The sequence below is a fragment of the Marmota marmota genome, unplaced genomic scaffold, assembly GCF_001458135.2.
Source record: "Marmota marmota marmota unplaced genomic scaffold, marMar, whole genome shotgun sequence".
NCBI classification, from domain to species: Eukaryota; Metazoa; Chordata; class Mammalia; order Rodentia; family Sciuridae; genus Marmota; species Marmota marmota.
In genome coordinates, this window is record NW_026000019.1 from 17,504,515 (window position 1) to 17,523,713 (window position 19,199).

The 19,199-nt window shown below is 43.1% G+C and overlaps 1 protein-coding gene across 2 annotated transcripts in view; it reads right to left on the reverse strand.

Annotated features, from left to right (window-relative positions):
- Tnn (tenascin N) overlaps window positions 1-19,199 on the reverse strand; it is a 73,392-nt gene that overhangs the window by 30,317 nt on the left and 23,876 nt on the right. For both annotated transcript variants that reach the window (XM_048809997.1, XM_015491789.2), the window contains exons 7-11: window positions 14,968-15,231; window positions 11,744-12,007; window positions 10,504-10,767; window positions 9,203-9,466; window positions 6,126-6,389 (exon numbers count right to left, since the gene is read on the reverse strand). In XM_048809997.1, the coding sequence (XP_048665954.1) occupies window positions 6,126-6,389; window positions 9,203-9,466; window positions 10,504-10,767; window positions 11,744-12,007; window positions 14,968-15,231 (1,320 nt within the window). The remainder of the gene's footprint in view (window positions 1-6,125; window positions 6,390-9,202; window positions 9,467-10,503; window positions 10,768-11,743; window positions 12,008-14,967; window positions 15,232-19,199) is intronic.

Genomic DNA, 19,199 nt, shown 5'->3' on the forward strand with positions numbered 1-19,199 from the left:
AAGATAAATGAAGATATATATGCACACAAAACTTGTATACAGGGTTGTGGGATCAAGCTCAGTGGTAGAGCACTTGCCTACCATGGGTTTGATCCCCAGAAGCAGAAAAAAAAATTAAATGCAAATAGCCAACCATCATTATTCACAACAGCTAAAAAGTGGGAATAACTCACAAGCCCAACAGCTGGTGAAAAAGACAATGTGGTATATTTACACAGTGAAATATTAATTCACAACGAAATTAAGTAATGATCCATGGATGAACCTGGAGAATAACATGTTTCAGGAAGGAAGCCAGGTATTATGTTTACCCTGCATGTGAAATGCTCAGGACAGGGAGATGTGTGGAGAGACAGCAGCTATTACCAAGGCTGCAGAGACTGGGGACAGGGAGCAATCAGTAATGGATATGAGGTTTCTCATTGGTGATGTGTGCTGAAACAGACTGTGGTGGTGTCTGCATAGCTCTGAATGCACAAAAACTGTCAAATTGTACATTTTAAAGGAGTGAACTTTATAATATATAAATGCATGTTAATAAGACTTCTTAAAAAATGAGGAACAGAGACAGAAAAGCACTAAAATTGTGAACTGTTATTGTATACAACTACAACCATGGGATCCTCAAATGTAGTAAAGACTATTCAAAACAGGATTTATGGCAATTCAAGCTAGGGCGTATCAGAGGAAAGCTGCAGTTCCAGTGGCCTTGTGGCCCCAGATTCAAGCAGCAGGAATACTGCTTCTCAGCAAAGTGGGTGAAAGAGGAAATTTACTGAGATTCTTTATCAGAAAGCCAGCCTCTATTCAGGTGTATTTAACAAAGAACAGCAAAGAGTACACTGGAGCCAAGCCAGCAGCAGCAGCAGCAGCTCACTGCAGAGGCAGGGATGATACCAACAGAAATAAACACAGTGAACAGATGTGAGGAGGGAAAACCGACAGATTAGACAAGTGGCCTGAAATTGCCTGATTCGGAGGCTGCACAGGAGCTAGGGTTTGAAAAGTCCTCTCTTTCTCAACTGGCTGCAGAGGGCTGAGGTGGGGGCCACCTTGAGGCAGCCATGCTGCAGCTTGCTGCTGCAGGAACCAGGAGATCACAGCAAACTCTGCCATGCTGCCCTGGAGAGCACCTGTCTGTGGCCTAGGGTGGACCTGGCAGAATGTACGTGAAACAGGCACAGAGAAGATGGTGCCCAGGGGGATCCAAATCAGAAATCCCACGGGGAGGGAAACTCACTTTCCCTTTGAGTCGGGCAGCTCACGTGACCAGCTGAACAGGGTTGGGAAGCTGAACTGGTGGGCATGATTACTCTCACAGCCTTGGAAGACCATATCCATGGCCAGCAAAGTGTGTGAGAGCTTTGGAGGGTTGGCTCCCCTGCTCCATGAGGTGATCCAGACTCCCAGCAGAGATCTGAATCTGGCCCTAGAAGTGGGTTGATCTAACCTCTCCAGAGAAGACAACACCCAACAAAGTCCCTAAGGCCCATTTAGACGTAAGCCCCAGCCACCAGAACTCCCCTCTTAGAACTTTAAGCAGCCTCACCCTGGGAGTGCATCCATCTGGTCTGGGCAGACAACACTCAACTAACGTACTTCCCATTCCATCCTACCTTATACTGGTGAGAAGGGAAACTGAGAGCTATCTCAACCAGCTTCAGTTTAGAGCCACTCTAGCTGGAAACTTGGTGAACATTTCTAAAAAGGAAGTGGTTAGCAACTGCCAGCCCTTGCTCTTTCTTTGTATTTTTTTTTTCTTTTTTTCTTTTTGTGGTACTGGGGATTGAACCCAGGGCCTTGTGCATGAGAGGCAAGCTTTCTACCAACTGAACTGTTTCCCCAGCCCTTTCTCTGTGTCTCTGTCTCTCATGTGTCTCTTTCTCTCTGTACATAACACAAGAAGAAACAGAAAGAAGGACTGACCCTCAGGGATGAGCAGTGACCATCCATCCTCATCAACAGTTATGACCACTTCAGTGGAGACAATTCTTTCATTTTTTTCTAAGAATCTTTATCCCTTTTCCTTTTTTATTGTGTGTATGTGTGTGTGTGTTCTTGCTATGCTGATTGGTCATGGATATATATTGGTAATGGTTATATTTCTTTCTTTTTTTCTCATTCTTGGCAATTTTTTAATGATAGTTATTTTTCCTTGTCTTATGAGAGTTAGGGATTCTTGTTTATTTTTTTTACTTGTTTCTCTTGTTCCTTTTTGTCTCAATCTTTGTTGTCTGTTGTTGTTGTTGTTTTCCTTCTTCTTTATAGTCATTACTTGCTACATATCTTCTGCATTCTCTCTGTTCACATCTTGAACATTTTAAAATTTCTTTTACCTTTCTATCATAATTTCTTTCTTTTAATGAACTATATTTTTATAATCTCTCAGAACTAATTGTTGTATATAGCTCCGCCCTCCCTGTTCATGGTGTTGCAGTCATTGTCCTGTGGGCAGCGTAGTCGACACCTGCTGTTTAATGCCAGATCTAGTCCAGGGCTATTTACTGTTTTTGCTCTTGTCAGCTGCTAACCCAGCCATTCCTGTTTTTGTGATAATTAGTGCTGTAGATTTCATAGTAGGCACAGAGTATGTAATGTTTTTTAATGCTCTATATATTTTCCCCTTTTATGTGAAGTGCTAGGAAACTAGAGGGCACTACAAGTTCACAGGGTAGAAACTCTGCTTCTGAACTATACCCAGCCAAGAGACAGTACAATTTGCTCCACACATAAACTACCACACCCAAACTTCAGTAATACTTTAATACAAAGAATAGAAGAGACAAAAACCCCCAAACTAACAACCAGACCCCAAGTAGGAATACTATGGGTGTCCTCAGGTCCCACTTAAGGACATGCATTCCTATAACAAAAACAGAGAGAATTAACACAAAGCCTGTGGATAACACCTGTGAATCAAATAAGAAATAAAAAACTTTAAATATAAGAAGAAACTAAAAGAATTCATGACTACTAAGCCAGCACTACAGAAAATACTTAAATAAATATCTCACACAGAGAAATTTTTTAAATAAAATTAAAAACAGAGTGCACACACAAATGAACAAATCTTATTTATGGAGTAGCTAAGAAAATAGAACCAAGTTAAACATTATCAATAAATCAAAATGGCAGGAATTAATAAATATATCTATAATAACATTGGTTAAAATACATAGGCTGGCAGAATAGATTTTTAAAAACCAGACTGAACTATTTGCCAGAGACTCACCCTACAAGCAAAAACAGCCCCTGGCTGAAATTTAAAGGATAGAAATTGACATCCCATGCAAATGGAGCCCCAAACAAGCAGAGTAGCTAATCTCATGCCTGACAAATCAAATTTTTAAGCCAAAATTAATCACTTCATACAGGTAAAGGGAATAATCCAATAAGAAGATATAAAAATAGTAAATATTTATACACAAAACATTGGTGCACCTAATTACTTAAAGCGAATACTATTCAAAGACTCAAGTAGACCCCAATACAATAATACTGGGTGATATCAACATACCTCTCTCACCAATAGATAGGTTATCCAGACATAAACTTAATAAAGACTCTTTGGATCTGACCAATAATATAAAGCAAATGGACTTAACATACATCTGTAGAATATTTCATCCAAAACAGCTGAATAAGCTCTACCAATGAGCTACACCCCTAGCTGTGAACAATATACTTTTTTATCTTTTAGTTTTATTTTAACAATACATCATTTTGAATAATGAGTAAATGATATAAGAAATCAGGGGATAAATTTTAAAATTCTTAGAATCAAATGAGAATAGGAAAATAGCAATACAACATGCCAGAATGTCTGCAACATTATGAAGGTGAGAGAAATATTTATAACTATGAGTGCCAATATAGGAAAATAAGAACAATCCCAAATAAACTACCTAATGCTGCATCTCAAGCTCCTTGAAACATAGGAACAAACCACTTCCAAAATCTGTAGAAGGAAGGAAATGGATGAGCTAAAATTAAAAAAAAATTCTGAGAAAAAAAAAATACAAAGGATCAATGGAATAAACATTGGTTCTTCGAAAAAATAAACGTGATTGATAAGCCCTTTGCCAAACTAACCAAAGGAAAAGTGAGAAGACCCAAATTAATAAAATTAGAGATGTAAAAGGAGGCTATTTTGAAAATATGGGACTATTCTGAAAATTTATACTCCAAATAAATTGGAAAACCTGGAAGAAATGGACACCTTTCTATACACATATGAACTGCCAAAACTGAATCAAGAGGACACAGAAAACGTAAAAAGACCAATTGAAGTGGCACCCGCTTTTTCCGCTGAAAAGTCTTTAACTGGGCTTCTCCAGAAATCTTCACCGTGGCTGATATTAGAACTGTCAGCAAAAGAGTCTCTGCAAAAGAGTTCAATGTAGATAAACTTCCTATTTTCATGTCACCCTGTTTTACTTGGCCACTGGCAGAGAAGATACCAGCACTCCAGGTGCTGGACACCTCTTACTAGTTTTTCATGAACATATCTAGTATAGTACTTTGTAGAAATGTGCAAACAAGGCTCTGGTCTTGAGATGGGCTTCACAGAGATGTGTACATTTTTAAGATAAGTTACCAACTGGACTCCATGGCAGGGGAGGGAAGAAGGGAAGAAGAAGCTCTCCCCTTCTCAGGTGTTGTCCATGAAGAGTTAACTTTCCCAAAACAGTGAAAGAAAAAGCGGCTTTTATGTGAACTTTTACAGACTGTGAACTTCTGAGCCCCTCCCTTTACATGCTGGGTATAAAACTCTGAAACTCCCTGAACTCAGGGTTCAGGGGATTAATTGATTACAGCAAAAGCTATGCCCTCTGAACCTGGCTGCAGCCAAATAAAACTGTTTCCTACTATCTTCGGTGCCTTGCCTCATCTGTCCCTACAACACAATAACTAGCAATGAGATAGAAGCAGTAATAAAAAGTCTTCCAAAAAAGAAAAGCTCAGAACCAAATGAATTTTCAGCTGAAGTCTACCAGACATTTAAAGAAGAACTAACACCGGGGCTGGGGTTGTGGCTCAGTGGTAGAGCACTTGCCTAGCACGTGTGAGGCACTGGGTTCAATTCTCAGCACCACGTACAAATAAATGAATAAAATAAAGGTCCATCAACAACTAAAAAAAAAAAAATTTAAAAAAAGAAGGACTAATACCAATTTTTCTCAAATTATTCCATGAAACAGAGTTTTGGAACACATCCAAATTCATTCTATGAAGCCAATATCACTCTATTAAAACCAGATAAGTTGGACCGGGATTATGGCTCAGTGGTAGAGTGCTTGCCTAGCATGAATGAGGCACAGGGTTCGATCTCTGGCACCACATTAAAAAATAAATAAATAAACAAAATGAAAGTATTGTGTCCATCTACAACTAAAACAAATATTTAAAAAAAAAAAACAAATAAGTACACATCAAGGAAAGAAAACTACAGACCAGTATCCCTGATAAAATCCTTAATTAAATATTAGCAAATCATATTTAACAATATGTTAAGATCATATATCATGACTATGTTGGTTTTATCCCAGGGATGCAAGGATTGTTTAATATATGCAAATCAATAAATGTAATTTACCACATAAATATAATTAAGGACAAAAATCACATAGTCTTCTCAATAGTTACAGAGAATGCCTTTGACAAAACTCAGCACCCATAAATGCTAAAAACACTGAAGAAACTAGGGATAGAAGAAACCTATCTCAACATTATAAAGGCTATATATGACAAACACAAAAGCCATCTCCCTAATGTAACTAGTTCACAGATCCTAACATGTATGGCTTCTTTGTATCTCTTCTCTTCCTAGAAGTATTTTGAGGTTAACTACAAAAGAAACACATAATTGGAGGTACAGTAGGTGAATATGACTAATCATCATTAATCTTTCTGAAGTCAAACTATGAGACTGAATATAGATAAGCTCCTTATAATGAGATAACATGTTAAACAGCATTAAAGCATGAGGTGAGTAGTATGACAAAGGTCTATCATTCAGGTCTTCTACAAATCATGGACTTTTGCCAATTTCAGAGGAGGAAAACTCAACTTCCCAAAGGCTTAGCATAACAAGTGTTACATTCCCAAAGAATGGCATTCATTACCTGTGGGGTATTTGGTGTAAGCCTTCTTGCTCTCCTGGGTCCCCTTCTGGGCCCACACATGGACAGCGTACTCCATCCCTGGCCTCAGGCCCGTCAGGACAGTGCTGCTCTGATCCTTCCCAACCAGAAATTCCTTGGTCTCTCCGTCAGCAGAGGTGTAGCGCACCACGTACCTGTCAATGTCAGCCTCCACGGGGTCCCAGGAGACAGTGGCAGTGTTCTCTGTCACCTGGTCAGTCACCAGATTTTGAGGGCTGTCAATGTCTAAGAGGAAAAGTGCTGATCAATAAACACTACTAACAGGCACCAGAGAGTGAGACCATTTTGCTGGGCTGAGGAATTTCCTGTTCTCATGGTTTTCCCTTCTCCTATGTTTGTTTTTAGGGGTGTCACAGACACAGACCTTGTCTGCACAGCTGGATTCTTGAATCCTCAAGGAGGCAGCACGGGACAGTAGAATGAGCAGCACCCCAGAGTGAGAGAGGCTGGGCTCTGGTCCAAGCCTGAGGCTGAGCTGAGGGGTAGGAAGCTCCCTGGCTGCAGGAAGAAGACCAAGGGTCTTCTCCAGCTCTGCCCTCAGCCAGCCATGGCCTAGGACCCTCACTGCCTCTGACTGTGCTTCACATTCCTCATCTGTAAATGCAGGCCTTTCACTAAACAGATTTGAGGATACCTATACCTTGATAATCCATGAATATTTTATGAATCAAACCATGAATCATCACATCAGCTGAGCGACCTGTAGATATACTGCACTGCACTATATTTGAGCATTCTCAGATGCAAAATGGGCAAGTCTGATTCCTGTTCTACTATCTCAACAAATTTCTGTTCTACTATTTCAACAAATAACGCTCAGGTGGGCACAGTGGCACACCTGGTATGACTGGCTACTCAGGAAACTGAGGCAGGAGGAACACAAGTTCAGGCCAGCCTTGGTAACTTGACCCTGTGTCAAAATATTTTTTAAAAGGACTGAGGATATAACTCAGTGGTAGAGTACTTTTTTAACATGCACAAGGCCCTGGGTTCAATCCTAGTGTCTGTCTCTCTCTCTCTCTCTCTCTCTCTCTCACACACACACACGCGCGCGCACACACACACAACCATAAATCATTGCTGGTGGGAATGTAAAATAACACAAACACTTCAGAAATAGTTTGGTAGTACCTCAAAGATTAAAGGATAGGATTAGCAAATTGTCTAGAAAGTTCCCACCTGATAGAAATGAAGACATATGTGCACATAAAACCTTGTGCACAAATGTTCATAGTATCATTATTCAAAATAGCTAAAGGTGGAAACAACTCTAATATCCAATAATTGGTGATGGATAAAATGTATGTATCCATACAATTAAATATTAATTCACAACAAAATTAAGTACCTATGCAGGCTACAACATGGATGAACCTGGAAAATACCATGCTTCAGGAAGGAAGCTGGGCACAAGCCAGGTGTTATGTTTACCCTGGATATGAAATGCTCAGGGCAGGGAGATGTGTGAACAGTTAGCAGCTGTTATCTAGGGCTGCAAAGACTGGGGACAGGGAGCAATTGGCAATGGATATGAGGTTTCTCTTTGGTGATGTGTGCTGAAACAGACTGTGGTGGTGTCTGCACAGCTCTGAATGCACTAACATTGTCGAATTGTACTATATATATTAGTTGTAGATGGACACAATACCTTCATTTTGTTTATTTATTTTTATGTGGTGCTAAGGATCGAACCCAGTGCCTCCATGCAAAGGCAATCGCTCTACCGCTAAGCCATAGCCCCAGCCCCTGAAATTGTATATTTTTAAGGAGCAAATTTTATAATATGTAAATTCATCTTAATAAGATTGTTCTTAAAAATTAGAAACAGAGTTGGAAAAGCACTAAAATTGTGGACTGTTATCCCATATAATTACAACCGTGGGATCCCCAAATTAGTAAAAACTATTCAAAAACAGGATTTATCCACTAAGAAAGCAATAACCTTCCCTTGTTCCCTAGTGAGCACAACAAAAGCCATCTCCCACGGTACCCAGCATGCAGATCCTAAAGTATGTGTCTTCTTTAAATCTCTAACCTTTCTGAAAGTGTTTTGATGACAGACCAGAAAGGAAATACACAATTGGAGGTATAGTGGGTGGACATGACCAATCACCACTAATCTTTATGAAACCCAAATTTGAGGCTGAATCCACGGTCTTTGTTATAAGATAATGTGTTCAAAGTCACTGAAGGATGGTGGGAAGAATATGACAAAGGTCTGCCATCCAGGTCTTCTACATGTTACTGATTTCTGCCAATATTAGACAAGGAAAACCAAACATCCTCCCACTGGAAAAAGGTTCACTCAAACTTTGTTGGTGGGACTGCAAATTGGTGCAACCACTCTGAAAAGCAGTATAAAGGTTCCTAGAAAACCTGGAATGGAACCACCATTTGATTCAGTTATCCCACTCCTCCGTCTATACTCAAAGGATTTAAAATCAGCATACTGAAGTGATGCAGCCACATCAATGTTTATAGCAGCTCAACTCACAATAGCTAAGAGGGAACCAAACTTGGTGCCCTTCAGCAGATGAATGGATAAAGAAAATGTGGTACGATACACAATGAAATATTACTCAGCTATAAATAAAATGAAATTATGGTACTTGCCAGCATATAGATGGAACTGGAGACTATTATGCTCAGTGAAATAAGGCAATCCCAAAAACCCAAAGGCTGAATGTTCTCTCTGATATGTGGATGCTAACACACAACGGAGGGGATGGAACAGAGTTCACTGGGGAACTCTGTTCAAAGGGGAATGAAGGGAAGTAAGCATGAGAATAGGAAAGACAGTAGAGTGAATCAGACATAACTTTCATATGTTCACATATGAATACAAGACCAGTGAAACTCATGTACATCATGTACCAACACAAGAATGGGAAGATATCCTCCCTGTGGGTATAACATGACAAAATACATTCTACTGTCATGTAAATCTAAAAAGAACAAATAAAAATAAATAAATAAAAACATCCTCCCACAGGCTTAGCCTAAAAGGTGTGAGATTGCCAAAGAGCGATGCCCCTTACCTGTGGGAGCCTTGGTGTTGGCCTTCCTGCTCTCCCGGGCCCCCTTCTGGGCCCACACATCGACCATGTACTCCACACCTGGCTTCAGGCCCTTCAGGACGGTGCTGCTCTGATCCTTCCGCACTGGAACCTCCTTGGTCTCTCCGTCAGCAGAGGTGTAGCGGACCACATACCTGTCAATGTCAGCCTCCACGGGGTCCCAGGAGACAGTGGCAGTGTACTCCGTCACCTGGTCAGTCACCAGGTTTTTGGGACTGTCAATGTCTAAGAGGAAAAGGGCTGATCAATAAACACTCTAACAGGCACCAGACAGTGTGCCCGTTTTGCTGGGCCGGGGCAGTTTCTTGTCCTCATGGTTTCCCTTCTTCTAAGTTCTTCCCTTCTCCTGTGTCATGGACTCAGACCTTGTCTGCACAGCTGAATTCTTGGGTCCTCAAGGAGGCAGCCCAGGACAGTGAAATGAGCGGCACCCCAGAGGGAGAGGGGCTGGGTTCTGTTTCCCGCCTGAGAGGCCCAAATCAGCTGTGATTGTTACAGTCCAGCAAGACATTCCAAGACCACTGCATCTGCTCCTGCCCCGACCTCTCCTCTCTTCTGATTCTTTAGCCCTCTTCCTTCTGATCCCTGGCCTCTCCTCCTGACCTTTGGCCTCTCTTTCAAACACAAATGTATCAGAATTTGCACTTAGCAAGCTGAAAGGACAGTAGTCAGAGTCCAAGAAAGAAAGCGAGAGAGAAGCTGGCAGCTGGTGTGCGAGTGGCCAACGGTACAGGAAGGTGAACTGCTTCACTGGAACTCACTCTTCCATTACCAAACAATGGACATTTGGGGGACTAGACACTGTCTTATTTTTAACTAGAAAAACACAGTAATTATTTCTGCTTAGAACATTCCTCCAGAAGGCAGAAACAAGGGCAAGCTTCATAGAAAGGTTTAAACAGGTGGGAAGTTTCTTGTTTTTGTTTTTGTTTTTAAGTTGGTTTAGGATCAGGATGCACAAATCTTGCTCTCTTGGCATGACGGTTACTTGTGTTTCTTCATATTTACTCCTCACCAAGAAACACTTAATTTTTTAACAACAGGAAAGGTACACAGGCAGGGGAAGAATGGGGGACCATTAACAGTAACCATCAATCTGTGAAGACTGAAAGCCATTCAAGGAAGTAAGAGGTACTCCATTTAGTGTGAAGGCGTGCTGAACCCTAGTCCATGAAGCCGCCCTGTCTGCCAAGGTCAGAGAAGAAGCCCAGCCACACAGACCATGAGCTGGACAGTGACACAGCGTGTCGCGAGCTGGTTACCTGTGGGGGCCTTGGTGTCGGCCTTCCTGCTCTCCTGGGTCCCCTTCTGGGCCCACACGTGAAACGCATACTCCATGCCTGGCCTCAGGCCCGTCAGGATGGTGCTGCTCTTCTCCTTCCCCACAGGAACCTCCCTGGTCTCTCCATCAGCCGAGGTGTAGCTCACTATGTACCTGTCAATGGTGGCCTGCACAGGATCCCAGGAGACAGTGACCGTATTCTCTGTCACATGGTCAGTCACCAAGTTTTGGGGGCTGTCAATGTCTGGAAGGAACATGTTTGGGAAAGCCTCAGCTCTGATGTGGAAGGAACACCCACTGGTCCCCCCAGCACCAAGATTTTTTTTTTATTAAAACAGATACAACATTTTTTATACCTTTATTTTATTTATTCATTTTTATGTGGTGCCAAGGATCAAACCCAGTGCCTCGCACATGCTAGGCAAGCGCTCTACCACTGAGCCACAACCCCAGCCCCAAACACCGAGACTTTCATCTTCCAGAGCTCTTAGCACAAGGCAACAGGACTCCCACCCTGAGTCTCTGGTGGGAGTCAAGTCAGAAAGTAGTGGTAGTGCCCACCTATAATTGTAGCTACTAGGGAAGCAGAGGCAGAAGGATGGCAAGGTCAAGGCCAGCCTGGGTAATTTAGCAAAACCCAGTCTCAAAATAAAAAATAAAATGATTGGGGTGTAGCTTAGTGGTATAACACTCCAGGTTCACTCCCCAGGACTGAAAAAAGAAGTATGAACATTAGCGCAGAGAGAAGGCAGCCCTCTGGTTCTCAAAGGGAGGATTATTACAAATTTGGTGCTACTTCTGGGTGTCCAGCTCCCTGACGTGGAAGGAAGAATGTCTTTAGTGGTATATGCACACATAGACTGCCAATTAAACATCTGCTGAGCGTTGGGACACCTAATTTATCATTTCACAAAGGCCTACTTCACCAGCAAGCATTGTAAAATTATTACCACAATCCCTGCAATAACCATATCTATGTGTCCTGCCTAAGTCTGCTAAAAACAGTGCTACAACACAACTTTACTGCTTGCTTCTCCTGACCAAGTGGCTTCATGACCACTCATCACTTGTCAGAGAAGAGCAGCCCACTGACATCAACCCTGGAGCTCACTGTCCTACAGGTTCAGGGTTCTGGTTGTAGTCTCTCGTCCCTGGTTCCATGCACAGTCAAATCCACAAGTACAGAATCCAATTCCAATGGGCCATTTTTCTCTACTCACCTGTTGGGGCCTTAGTGTCGGCCTTCTTGCTCTCCCGGTCCCCCTTCTGGGCCCACACATAGACTTTATACTCCACACCTGGCCTCAGGCCCTTCAGGACGGTGCTGCTCTGCTCCTTGGCCACTGGAACCTCCCTGGTCTCTCCATCAGCTGAGGTGTAGTTTACCACATACCTATCAATGGCAGCCTGCACAGGGTCCCAGGAGACAGTGATTGTATTCTCCGTCACCCGGTCAGTCACCAGGTTAGCTGGGCCATCAATTTCTTTAAGATATAAAAGAAGGCAGACTTTACCACCCTCTAGTTCCTGAAAAGCCAGCACATTCACAGGCAAAAAGAGGACCTCGGTAACCTTCAGAGTCTGCTATATGCCAATAATTGAGTGAGTTGGAGGATTTAAGCAAGGAAGCAGTCGGAGATCCCACATTTAATAAGCACAGTAGCAACATACAGATCAGTGCTATACACTTTCCCCATAAATTGCTTTTTGATGAAAAGAATTGGTCTTCATATACAGATTTCTCCTCTACCCTGTATTAACATAGCACACTCTTTCTATTCCTAACTTTATATATATCTTTCTTTTAGTTGTACACAATACCTTTGATTTTATTGTTTCATTTTTATGTGGTGTTGAGGATCAAACCCAGGGCCTCGCACGTGCTAGGCAAGCGCTCTACCCCTAAGCCACAACCCCACCCCTATTCCTAACTTCTTGTAAGCAATAACTTCAATAACTCTCTGCATTTGTTTGGGGGAAGAAAAATATCCTGGATGTAGGAGCTGTTAGTTTTTTCCATCTAAACAGCATGTCTGTGTCCAGGAACCGGAAGAGTTTTAAAGGGATGGTATTTGAGGCCTGGGCTAATAAAAGTACTCTTACTTGTAGGAGCTTCCCGGGTTTCTATGTGACCTAACCTCTAGGAAGAGGGAAGTGTCAGTGCCTACCTCACAGACAGGGGTGAATTCTATAGGAGCTATTGCATAGTAAATACTATATGTGAAATACCACATTCTCCTCTAAATGTAAACCCCTAGAGAGAGTTAAAAATCAAAGTAACTGTTATATGGTTAGAAAGGATGCCTTTATTTTCATGTTTAAACAACAGTTCCTCAAAAGGCTGGGCTCTCTGGGATAGCAAATGCATTTCACACCTGCCTGGCAGCACTTGCCAAGCCTAGCACACTGGCTCAGGGGAGTACATGGCCAAGGAACATGACTGGCCTTAAGGACCAGAGTTCAGACTGCAGCACAGGCAGCTGTCATGTAAGGACAGATGACTTAGCTCCTGGGACTCTGAGCTGGCTTTACCACTCCTGCCTTCTTCACAACGCAGCCCCTCACAGACCTGCCCCCTTCACAAGCCCTGAGATTACCTGACCTGAAGCTTCTTAGCACACTGCTGTCACCTCTAACTGCCACCAGCCCTTCCAGGCTGTGTTCAGTCGTCACCTCCTTCAACAGCCTGCTATGACCCCTATCCCACCCTGGGCTGTGGTTGATATCCTTTTTATAGGTCGCCACAGTTCCAGGGCTGTGTGTTTCCTCTAGAACCTAACTCAGGGTATTTGATCTTTTTCACTTGTCTTCTCTACAAATCCTACTCTAGAGTCTGCCGGGGTTTCTCTGTGACCCCGCTGGTGAGAACCCGGGCTGCAATGCCCTCTAGCTGTTCACTTGTGAACAACTCCCAGGCGTGAGTCAGTTCCTTTATCATGGCTCCCCCAGAGCCCAGCTCCATGCCTGATGCCCCCCACCCAGCAGCAATGTCACACTCCAGCGGATCCCCAACTGTGGGGTGCTTACTAACACCACCCCACCTGAGGAAAGAGGAGTTTCTTCTCTTGTCCACCCTCCGTTTTCTTAAAAGAGCTGATCCACATGCTTTCTTTGTACAATGTTCAAAATCTGAGTAAATAGACAGCCATGAGTAAACAGACAAGGAGGCAGCAATCTACAGCCCATAGGCCAAATCTGACCCACTGCGCATCTTTATAAAGTCTCACTGAAACACAGTTGTTGTCTGTGGCTGTCTTCACATTCCTCAGCAGAGCTGAGTAGCTGCACAGAAACTGTGTCTCTAAAGCCAAAGACATTTATATCTGATCCTTTACAGAAAGTCTGATGATCCTGACTTTCACCAGATTTAGAATTTGCAGTCTTTACTGTCCACTTCTCTCCTCCCTGGAGAAGAAGGGGGCTCTCAGAGGCCCACTAGCATCCATTCAGCAGGCTGTGCACCACAAAACATTCCAAGGCCAAAGGCTGATTAATTCTAAGAAATAACTATTGCTGTTATTTACATAGCACTTGCCAAATGTCAGGTATTTTACATGAAGTAATTCATGTAATCCTCCCAACGACCTCTGATGCAGACTCTCTTGCACCATTTTACTGATAAGAAACTGAGGAATAGAGGTGAAATAATTTGCCCAAAGCTACTTGGCTAGCAAATGGCAGAGCTGAGATTAAAATCTGGACAGCCGCACTCTAAAACCATACTCCTAACTTGTACCTGCTTCTCTGAAAGTCAGCTCAGCGACTGCCCAGAACAGGGCCCACACGATAAGCAAATCCTTTTCCCGTGATGTCCTGTCGAGTGTTTTGGAACCTCAAGTGAGCACCACAGTCAGGCTGCTCTGAATCCCGGGAGGGACTAGAGGAGGGTGTAGCCAGACGGAATGGCCACGCTCTGTCTCAGTACACCTGCAGGCCCAAGCTGAGCAGGATGAGCAGATGAAGAATGGCAATGCTTATGTTCCTACAGTTTAAAGGCAGAATCGGCACATTTGGGGAATGTTGACTCAGGATGCAAACCATTTCCATTTCCATGGTTTGCAAGAGAGCTCCAGACTATATGCAGACTGCCCACACAGTCACTGCAAACTGAGATAAGTGTCCAAATTTCCTGTCAGTCCAACACTTTAATTTTCACATTCAAAAAAAAAAAAAAAGAAAATTACGAAAAAGGTACCCTCTTGAGAGAGTTGCACACAGAATTCCAGCCCAAATAAATGACCTTCTGCATCAAATAAAAGTCTGGTCTTCTCAGTTTAAAATTAAAAAGGAAAAATTTCTCTAATTATGAAACTCAAAATTGCTTTTGCAAGTTTCCTCTACCCTGCTAATGAAAGAGTTGATGCCAAGTGGCAACAACCTCCTAATTCAAACATGAACCCTCCCCTTGCTCTGGGGAGTCATGTCATTCCCCAGCCTTCCATACCTGTGAGGGCTTTGGTGTCGGCCTTCTTGCTGCCCTGGTTGCCCCTCTCGGCCCACACATACACCTGGTATGCCTCCCCCGGCTTCAGGCCAGTCAGGACAGTGCTGCTCTGGTGCTTGGGTACTGCCGTCTCCTTGGTCTCCCCCTCAGGGGAAATGTAGCGAACCACGTACTTGTCTATGTCAGCCTTCACAGGGTCCCAGGAGACAACTGCTGTGTCTTCTGTCACTTGATCAGTGACCACATTCCTTGGACCATCAATTTCTTCATAAAAATGCATGAGAAAGAAACATTAGAAAACCCATTTGGCTGGCCAAGATCACAGATGCTTTAAGATCTAGTTAATCTGGGTGACCTCATTCTGTAGTCTACACCATGCAAGAGGGTCTCTCCATCATCAGTGACAGGTGGACACTGGTCTCTGCTTTAAGCTGAGTTCATTTGTTCCACAATTCATTGCACATCCATTAAGTGCCAGGGAATGTAATCAGTGGCAGTCATCAATAAATGAATCAGAAATCTCTGCTGGTATCAAGTTTATATTCAAAAAGGACCAACCCAGACAAGATGCAGCCCATGTCTTCAACACATATGTGCTTCCCAATAACATGTCCTGAGCTGGTGGCCTTAGAAAATCCCTAATCTTTCTCACTAACTCAAGGGCTCTCGATCATTGTAAACACTGGGTGCCTCCTAAGTACCACCACCAGAGATTTCATTTCAGAAGATCTCAGATAAGCCTTGGCATTCTAGTTTTAAAAGTCAATATACAAAACTCTCAAATGACTCTGATGCACATCAAAAATCAATAATGGCCTGGGGCTGGGACTCAGTGGTAGAGCACTTGCCTAGCACATGTGAGGCACTGGGTTTGATCCTCAGCACCACATAAACATAAGTAAATAAAGGTACTGTGTCCATCTACAACTAAAAAATTTTTTTTAAATCAATAGGCTCCATGTTAAGCCACACCATTCTCATTTTTTGCATGTAATACATTTCCTGAACCCAACATTGACCCTTATTATCTTATAGATTCCATTTATAATTTAGTCTTTTGTCCAATATAGCTACTTTCCTGTCCAGCTTCTTGTCATTGGAGAAATTTATAAGTAAGCCATCTGAGCACATCATCAAGGTCCCTGATAAAGATGCTGCACAGAGCAAATCTGAGGCATGTCACCAGAACTCCCCCAAATGCACTTTGGCATCTTGGGGGTAAGTAAACAAAACAGCTCTTACTCTCAGACACCTAAGCATTTTTCCTTCCTCCCATGCTACTTTTAATCTCTTGGCCAAAGAGTCTCCAGAGAGAAGTTACAACTTCACATAGTCTCATTTTTTACTATTAGCTATAATATATCTTTCTCAAGTACAAGGGCAATGTTTCATTTGTGTGTAGAGATGAAACAGGTTCCATCACCAGAAGCAGTGCAGATTTCATTTAGTAAGTCAACTGCCATTTACTGAGTGCATACTAAGTGCCAGGTGCTTTTTATATATTACTTTATCAAATCTCATGGTAGAAATACAAGGCATTTATCAGATTATCCCATGGAAAATGAATAAAAGCTACTGCTCTTACAGCACTAAGTACATGCCTGGCTCAGAAAGGTTAGATAACTTGTTTAAGATCACTCAGCTAGTAGTCAGACTCATTCCACAAAGTCATTGAATGCTTCCTCGAAGCTAGGGATTCATCAGATGGAACTGTGCCCTTCCCCCAGCCCTACTCCCCAAAATATATTGATGTGCTATCCCCCAGGACCTCAGAATATGACCTTAGTTAGAAATAGAGTTTTTCCAGAGATAATCAAGTTAAAATGAGGTTATTAGGGTGGAGCCAATTCCATAGGACTTGAGGGATATTTCTATAAGTCACAGAACAATCATTGTCGATAAACATCAGAGGCTAGAAGATAAAGGAGGGTTCCCCTCTCCAACCATCAGAGTAAGCATTGTCCTGGGGACACCTTGATTTCAGACTCCTAGTCTCCATAACTAGAGACAAAAATCTCTATTGTTTTAAGCCACCCAGGTTTTGGTAGGTTGTTCCAGAAGCCTTTGGGAACTAATATAAGCAATGAACAAGATTTAGATTGTCTTATGAGTGTACACTCTCTCGGGAAGAGATAGGCAACAAGCAAGTAGTACAGCATTATGAATTCAAACAAGGCAAGGTAAAGGGACCACAGGATAAGGAACACGGATGAGGGATATAGCTGAGTGGCAGAGCAAGTGCTCAGGGTGTGCAAGGCCCTGGCTTCAACCTCCGGCACCAAAAAGGAAGAAAGAATATGATGAACAAATTGTCTTCATGATTTTAGACAAGGAAATCAGGGAAGATCTCTCTCACTGACAAGGTCACATTTGAACAAAGACCTAAATGAAATGAGGCAGCCAGTCGTAAACATCCTGGGGGAACTTACTACCAGGTAGGAACAATAAGTTGATAGACCCTGCTTCCTGTGTTCAGGGAACAGCAAGGAGGACCAGGTATTGGACAGAGTAAGTGGCCTGAGGTAAGGTTGGTGAGGCGAGGGGAAGAGTGGACTGTGGACGGCCGTGAAGGCCATTGTAATGACTTTGGCTTACTGAGTGAGATGAGATTTTTGAGATGAGATTTGGGGTTTTGCAAAGAAGAATGATATGATCTGACTTCTGTTACTAAAAGATTCTTCTAGTTACTGATAAGAGTACAGACCATAGAAAGTTGAGTGGATGCCACCTGGAGGCTGTACTAACCGTTTGTGTGCAAGATGGCAGGTGTTCAGACAATTGCCGCAGTGACAATGGTCATGAAAAAAGGACAGCTTGGGAGTTTTCAAAAGTAAAGCTGCCAGAATCTGCCGACAGAATTGATGTGGGGAACAATGAATGACTTGTTGGTTTGGGGCCTGAGCAATATGCAGAATGCAGTGACCATTTACAGCAGTGGGGAGGGAAAGGTTCACATTAGGAAGTAGAAAGACGGATGGGACCAACGGTTGCTTGGAGACATATTAAGTGGTATTTGAATCCAATTCTATCAGACCATGCATTCCCACTTTATACCATTATAACTCATGCAGCATTATCATAAGTCTATTCTCATGGAACCACTACTAATAATAAATCATAAACAAAACAAAGTGTGATCTGAAAGGTTAGTAATATCTAAAATCTAGCAGCAGTAGTAAATCATAATTTGAAGAGAACACTAAGGAGAGAAAATAGTCTTGGCCTTTTGCCTCTGGGAAACAGGCTCTGGGCATACCTCATCGGCAGAGCAGACCTCATGGAATGAGATTGGGCAATTGGCACTGATGTCCAGGGGGCCATGTCCAGGTCTTAGGAGGCTGGAGCAGGCTCTAAGAGGTGTTCAGGAGGAAGCATGCAAATAGTAGAGGACTCTCCCAGCCCTGTTGCCTCTTTCTATACAATAAATAATTCTGCACATGCTAGGGAAGGGATAAGCACCCTCCAAAGGTGAAATCTCAGTCTGGGAAATCAGCAGAGAACTGAGAATGGAAAAGTAAGGGAGGAGGAAGAAGAGTGCAAGAATACCCTGAGCCAGGCACTGTGATGCACGCTTGTAATCCCAGTGGCATGAGGGGCTGAGACAGGAGAATCACGAGTTCAAAGCCAGCCTCAGCTTAGCAGATCAGTGAGACCCTGTCTCTAAATTAAATACAAAATAGGGCTGGGGATATGGCTTAGTGGTTGAGTGCCCACCCAAAATGAGAACACCCTTGAAGTCCGTGGCCCTCATCCTCTCCAAAGTGACCCACATCCACACACCCCAGGGTCCCAGCAGTGGCTTCCACCTCCTCTCCCTGCCTCTGATCAGTGCTCCTTCCACACTGCCCAGGCCCATAGCATAGGCCCATGGCTTGGTGGGGTCGGGGCTGCCTGTGGGTGATGAGAGATCTACCACATCCCCACAGGCAGCAACCAGCCCTGGAGCCCCATTCCCCCAATGGTCCCAGAGCCCTCAAGAGATGCAGTAGAGCCCCCCCGCAAAAGACCCTTGGCTATGAAAAGTAGGAAATGTAAACAGCATCAAATCATGGTGGGTTATAGGAGACCTGGAAGTTTAACCCAGAGAGGAGCTGAAACTTCCCAAGCTCACGTAGCCAGTAGGAGGCAGAGCCAGGCTAGAACTCAGGGCTCTCTGCCCACTTCTACTTCCTTTCTCTCAGTTCCCTAACAATTAAGCCAGAAGAAGGCTCTTCACAACGTTATTCTCTTTG